At 39.7% G+C, this 6365-nt stretch overlaps 1 protein-coding gene across 5 annotated transcripts; it reads left to right on the top strand.

Moving 5' to 3' along the window:
• Positions 1 to 1868: 1868 nt before the first annotated feature.
• On the top strand, positions 1869 to 3193 carry LOC103043315 (golgin subfamily A member 6-like protein 7). 5 transcript variants are annotated; one of them, XM_049471980.1, is made up of 3 exons: positions 1869 to 2374; positions 2417 to 2446; positions 2531 to 3193. In XM_049471980.1, exons 1-3 carry the CDS (start codon positions 1916 to 1918, stop codon positions 3176 to 3178), a joined length of 1137 nt encoding a protein of 378 aa, XP_049327937.1. In that variant the 5' UTR covers positions 1869 to 1915; the 3' UTR covers positions 3179 to 3193. The 5 variants fall into 5 exon arrangements, with proteins under 5 accessions (XP_049327937.1, XP_049327934.1, XP_049327936.1 ...); XM_049471977.1 differs by having other exon boundaries at positions 2417 to 3193; XM_049471979.1 differs by having other exon boundaries at positions 1869 to 2446.
• The last annotated feature ends 3172 nt before the right edge of the window (positions 3194 to 6365 follow it).

Below are 6365 nucleotides of genomic sequence, written 5' to 3'. Positions count from 1 at the left end.
TTTATTTTTTTTTTTTACCTCAGAAGAGTTTATACAGGCTGATCGGTACTAAATTAAACCTGCCCCAGCTCGTCAGCAGTGCCAGCAATACACAGGGCTGTAGTGCGTTGGTAAACGCTGGTTCTGCAGACAATAAAATTTTTTATAAAGAGTTGTGATAATTTTGGTAGCCCTAGCTAACTGCTCTCAGTAGCACATGCTAAACTGTCTAACGCTGCTCTGTGAAGCAGTTCAGATTTATTATCGAAAATAAAGACGTTTTTCTGTCTGCAGCACCATTAATAATAAACCCTCACACCTAAAACTCGGCACTTAAATCCAAATAAACCCTCATAAATCTCTCTTTTACAGCCCGATATCACAAACAAACAACACAGTTCAGATTTCCAAAGCTCTTTATCTCATACCCCTCTCTCCCCTGTCCTCCGCCGCTCCATAGACATCTGTAAATCCCCTGACGCCATCCGCCATATTGGAGGGGTCTCCCATGCGCCCAGTGTTGCCAACTCCTCATTAAGGAAAGTAGCTATTGGCTGTCCTAAAAGGCGCTAGAAGTCGTTAAATGACGCCATCTCCTAATTTGCATAATACATGTTTTTGAAGCTGTTAAGGATTAGGGTTGAGAGGGAGAGAAAAAGGTGAGTAAAAACAACATAAATATGTTAGAAATGTTACAAATTAACAACTTCTGTTGCTTTTTAAATAGGTGGTCACTTTTTTTTTTTTACAGTAACTTCATTTTTATGTGAATTACATAAATTAGTTTTTTGCCATGTTCTTAAATGTTATTATAAGAGCAGCAGTTAGCTGGAACTGTTGTTCTACGTTTTTTTGTTTGTTTGTTTGTTTTTAGTTTGTTTGTTTTATTTTTATTTTTTACGTTTTCTTAAGTTTTCTTTATTTTTAAACCTATCATAGACAAATTGTTCAATGGTTCAATAGATATTTAGCTTTTTATAAGGAGGCAGACACTGTGGAGGAGGTGAGTGAATGACTGAGACTGTGTGAGTGGTCACACTGAAGACACGTTAATATTTATACTTCTGCTCTGTAAATACAGAGCGAGGTCAGTCAGCGGCGGCTGTGGGCACGCGCGACTCATTTGCATTGTGTTGGTGGAGCGGTGTGTGTGCTCTGACAGTCAGACTGCACTGTGAGTGGTGTGGGGCGGGGCTCCCGGTAGCGCCCGCTGCAGCGCGGAGGACAGGAACTGAAGAGCGCGTGTTCATCTCAGAGTCGCCAAAAGTCTCCAATAACACCACAAAAAGTCGCTAGATTTGTCGCTAGTCGCTTTTTAATCACTAAAATGCCATTTTAATCACTAAGAAGCCACAACTCAATATATATATATATATATATTGCGCCTACTGAGCATTCGGACACCCGTATCCTAGCAACGCTGGCAGCGTCAGGAGCGCAGGTGTTCTGCCCAGTTACGCGACGTCCAAACTTGCTTTCTAACAGGACTGCGCATGCGCGGACCTATGCTAACTACAACGTTGCTGCTCCGACCGCATTATGACGTCACAACGTTGCTGCGCCGACCGCATTACGACGTCATACGACCGAGGCTAAAAATAGACCCACTGGTTCGGGCGCGTGACGTCATACGCCGCCGAGGTTATAAATAGAGCCACGCATCAGGGTATCAGGGATTTCATCAATGGATCTTACTTTTATAATGGCAGTACCTAATACAAAGACTAAGGTGCAACAGAAACAGGAGGAGAGACAGCAGGAGGAGTGTATCCAACCTGTGCCTTCAGCCTCCTCTGGCACCGTACAGACTGAAGAGCCGTGGCAGAGGGAGCTGAAAGAGCAGGTGATGAAGCTAAGAGAGAAGGAGGTGAAGCAGAAAGAGGAGGAGATGCTTCTGAAAAAGAAAGAGCTGCACCTTCAAAGGAAGGATATACAGATGAGAGAGAGGGAGATGCAGCAGAAAATGGAGCTGCAGCTGAAAAAGAAAGAAATGCAGCTGAAAAAGAAGGAGAGGCTGCTTAAAGAGAAGGAGATGCAGCTGAAAGAGACGGAGGAGGACCTGAAAAAGAAAAAGATGCAGCTGAAAGATGAAAAGGCGGGGCTGAAAGAGACAGAATTGCAACTGAGTAAGAAGGAGATGAGTCTGAAAAGAAAGACGGCTAGGCTGAAAGGGAAGGAGGAACAGCTGCAAGAGAAGGAGGGGCAGCTGCAAGAGAAGGAGGGGCAGTTGCAAGAGAAGGAGGAGCAGCTGCAAGAGTATGAGAAACAGCAGCAAGAGATAGATGAACAGCTGAAAGAGGAGGTGGAGCAGCTGGAAGAGAAGGAGGGGCAGCTGCAAGAGTATGGGAAACAGCTGCAAGAGGTAGACGATCAGCTACAAGAGAAGGAGGAGCAGGTGCAAGAGAAGGAGGAGCAGCTGCAAGAGAAGGAGGAACAGCTGCAAGAGAAGGAGAAACAGCTGCAAGAGGTAGAGGATCAGCTACAAGAGAAGGTGGAGCAGCTGCAAGAAAAGGAGGAGCAGCTGCGAGAGAAGGAGGAACAGCTGCAAGAGAAGGAGGAGCAGCTGCAAGAGCAGGATAAACAGCTGCAAGAGAAGGAGGGGCAGCTGCAGGAGCAGGATAAACAGCTGCAAGATAAGGAGAGGCAGCTGCAAAAGAAGGAGAAACAGGTGCAAGAGAAAAATGAAGAGCTGCAAGAGTATCAGAAATATCTGGAAGAGGAGGATCAGGAGATACACGAGCAGGAGGAGCATCTGGATGAGCTGAACAGGCAGCTGGAAGAGAAGGAGGAAATACTGGATGAGAAGGAAGAACAGCTGCAAGAGAAGGAGGAGCAGCTGCAAGAGCAGGATAAACAGCTGCAAGAGAAGGAGAAACAGCTGCAAGAGAAGGAAGAGCAGCTGCAAGAGAAGGAGGAACAGCTGCAAGAGAAGGAGGAGCAGCTGCAAGAGCAGGAGGAGCAGCTGCAAGAGAAGGAAGAGCAGCTGCAAGAGAAGGAGGAGCAGCTGCAGGAGCAGGATAAACAGCTGCAAGAGAAGGAAGAGCAGCTGCAAGAGAAGGAAGAACAGCTGTATAAAGTAGATGCAACAGAAGAAGATGCAGCTGAAAGAGAAGGACTTGCAGAAATAGATCCTGCTGAAAGAGAAGAAGATGCATTAGGAAGGGGGGAGGTGGATTATCAAGAGGGGGGTGAATTATAAAGCATAAGAAAGAGGGGGAAAACAAGAAAGAGGGAGGATGCATTAGAAAGGGGGGGAGGTGGATTATCAAGAGGGGGGTGAATTATAAAGCATAAGAAAAAGGGGGAAAACAAGAAAGAGGGAGGATGCATTAGAAAGGGGGGGGGGAGTGTTTAGTATAAATAGTCAATTTGGTTTAATGCAAAAAGTTGACCTCAATTCAACAAATTTTACATATTAACGCAACTGATTATTTTATATAGCACTGAACTTCCAAATTGCTTTAATAGCAATGAAGCTCTCTTCAAATCCAAAGAGCTGGCAATATAAAATAAGAGAATACTACATTCCAATTGTAACTGTCTCCATACACACAGTGGAGGAACAGGGTGGAACAAGTGTTAAGAGCCCACAAGTTAGTGACCAAGTATCACTCAAAAAGTAAGGTGGGAACACAAGTTTTTTATATAAAAACACATGAACACTTTTAACACTGGTTAAAAACGATGATAACTTATTTCCACTGATCTGGAAAATCAAAGGACCATTTAAAGGCTGTAGATTTAATCTTTTTCTTCAGTTACTCCTTCTTCTTCTTCACTTTTTGGATGGTGGAAACTAGTGATCAGGTTCATTAGCGCCAAACGTTTTTAAACAATGCACACGCGCAAGCGTTTCTTTATCTAAAAAATATGGGTTAATTAAATCAATAATTCCAAATTCATGTCCAGCTGACTTTCTGTACAGTATCAATGTCAAACAGCAAGTTCAAACCGCTAGCTAGCTAAGATTACAGCTGCGCTCTGACTTCTGTTCGTTCCTATTTTAAGAGCGCATAGGAAACTGTGCCGTCACGCTGTGAAGATACACCAGCAGCTTATATAAGAGTACATTTATTTTATTCTTTATTCTGTTTATTGTTTATGTAAAAACTGGGTTTGCAACACTGAATATTAATCAAGCAATCGATTATTTACACTGAAGGGGGAACCTCATTTACAATTTAAAAGGAATTAAAAATATTTAAAAAAAATTGAAATAAAAACTGACATAGACGAATAAAATATATACATAAAAAAGGAAAAATAGGACATTTTAAAAAGATCATAAAAATTGACATAAAAAGTAAAGAATTTATATCTTAGGAATAAAATAATAATAGCAGTGAAATTAAAGTATAATGGTAATAATGATAAGAAATTAGCAAATTTATACCAATAAACTAATATTAATAATAAAAATACAAATAATTACAATGAATAAAAAAAATAATATAAAATATAAACTCATTAAAACAATCACAGGCTTTCTGATAGTGTGCAGAATAATCAAAGTTTCAGTTTCAGTTAGTTTCAGTTTTTGTATCTATTTAATTATTTAACAAAATTAGGTATTATTTATGTTTTTTTTTGGAAATGCAATTTGTGTGGAACATTTTTAGGTTGATTTCAACCAGACAGCGCCACTCTGATTTGCTAAAATCAACACAGTGGTACATAGGGGTAATTAATGTAATTTATACATTGCTTTTAGTGGTTGAAGATTGAAGTGTTTTAGAAAAAATGAGGGGGATTAAAATGCAATTTATTGTAAAACATGGTGTGTAACTAACAAGCGTAACTAGTACCAGAAGGTGGTGAAGCTGTTTTGTGTTCCAGTAAACCTTCCTGTAGCATTGTTTGACTTATCCCACTAAACAAAGAGACGTTGAAACGACATCTTTTCTGGGTAATTTTCGCACGTCCAATTTTGATCTCCTGAAAGTGCAGACCTTCAGATAAGGGCTAATTCTAGTCCAAAGTAGGTCGTTGCAGACGTCTTTAATACTGCCAATACTGACATTATAAGAGTAAACTCCGTAAAGAGTGAACTCTGTAGCTCCAAGCCAACATACTGTGATCACTAGTAACACAGAGTAAAGGTAATTTGCTCTTACAGCTCTACAACGCTGAGACCTGACAATCAGAGTGGAGTTTGGGTTATGATGACCTGCGGTCTCAGCAAATCAGAGTGGCGCTGTCTGGTTGAAATCAACCTAAAAATGTTCCACACAAATTGCATTTCCAAAAAAAAAAAAAAAAAAAAATCTAAATTCGTTAATTAATTAAATAGATACAAAAATGTAATAAACAATGCTTGATAATTAATAATATATATTCATATTGATCAATGATATTGATAACAACAAGATTGATAAACTAATATAAAAATAGTAATACTTTTTCTTTAATAATAATGTACGTCGTATTGACGTATTGACGTCCAATTAGGGTCATAGTTAGACATCCAAACATTAGACGTCTAATGTTTAGTGGGTAGCAGCAGATTTGAACCTGAACCTTTTACATAGAAAAGACGTCTGCAAAGACCTAATTTGGACTAGAATTAGCCCTTATCTGAAGGTCTGGGCCGTCAATATTGAACGTGCGGAAGACGTCGTAAAAAAAGACGTTATCTGCCGCCACAGTCTGCACCTTCAGAAGACCAAAATTGGACGTGCAAAAATTAACCTAGAAAAGATGTCGTTTCAACGTCTCTTTGTTTAGTGGGACATATTTCAGCTATTAATGTAAAAAAATGTCTTGTAGCTGCGGTCCAATCTGAAGGGAGCTGCCTAGGTAGTCATTGCCTTCAAAGGCAGCTCCCTCGTTCGGCAGCATTTTCACCCATAAGGGATCTTATAAGGCAGCGCGTTCGGGACACGCTCTGGAGTCAGCATACGTCATCACGTCTAGCGCGCTGTGCCCGTGAGCTGTTTATAAATAACTAAAGTTAATGATCACTTACCTCGGGATAAATCTCAATGCAGCGGCAGCTATTTCTCTTTTACTCATCCAAATATTACAGATATTTAAATATTCATGATTTACTTTAATTATACACTTTTCCTCACTTAATTCTCAGAGTATGGTCAGTTTTATTTATGTATTTAATTTATTTTTGATTAGATGCTTCATAGAAATGCATGAGTAATGAAACCATAATATAATAAATATTTTGTATGAGCCATCAGAGCTAAATTATCAAACTAAGCTACGTTTCACACAATAGTACATTCATACACAGTCAGCTAATTTATCTTTACCTTTTAGTTGCATAAAACACATGATTCAGAAACTTTCTATTTATTTATTTACCCATACCCACTAGTTGAGATGTGATACTACAATAAGCATAGTGACAATAAAAACACAGCAAGCAAAAATAA

This window comes from Astyanax mexicanus, chromosome 24 (genome assembly GCF_023375975.1).
Source record: "Astyanax mexicanus isolate ESR-SI-001 chromosome 24, AstMex3_surface, whole genome shotgun sequence".
NCBI classification, from domain to species: Eukaryota; Metazoa; Chordata; class Actinopteri; order Characiformes; family Acestrorhamphidae; genus Astyanax; species Astyanax mexicanus.
Note: the sequence above shows the minus strand (reverse complement) of the source record. Positions and strands in the feature narration are given on the sequence as shown.

Coding starts and splice junctions, on each gene's coding strand:
- LOC103043315 (XM_049471976.1), top strand. CDS start 1,916: ATGAGAGAGAGGGAGATGCAGCAGAAAATGGAGCTGCAGCTGAAAAAG.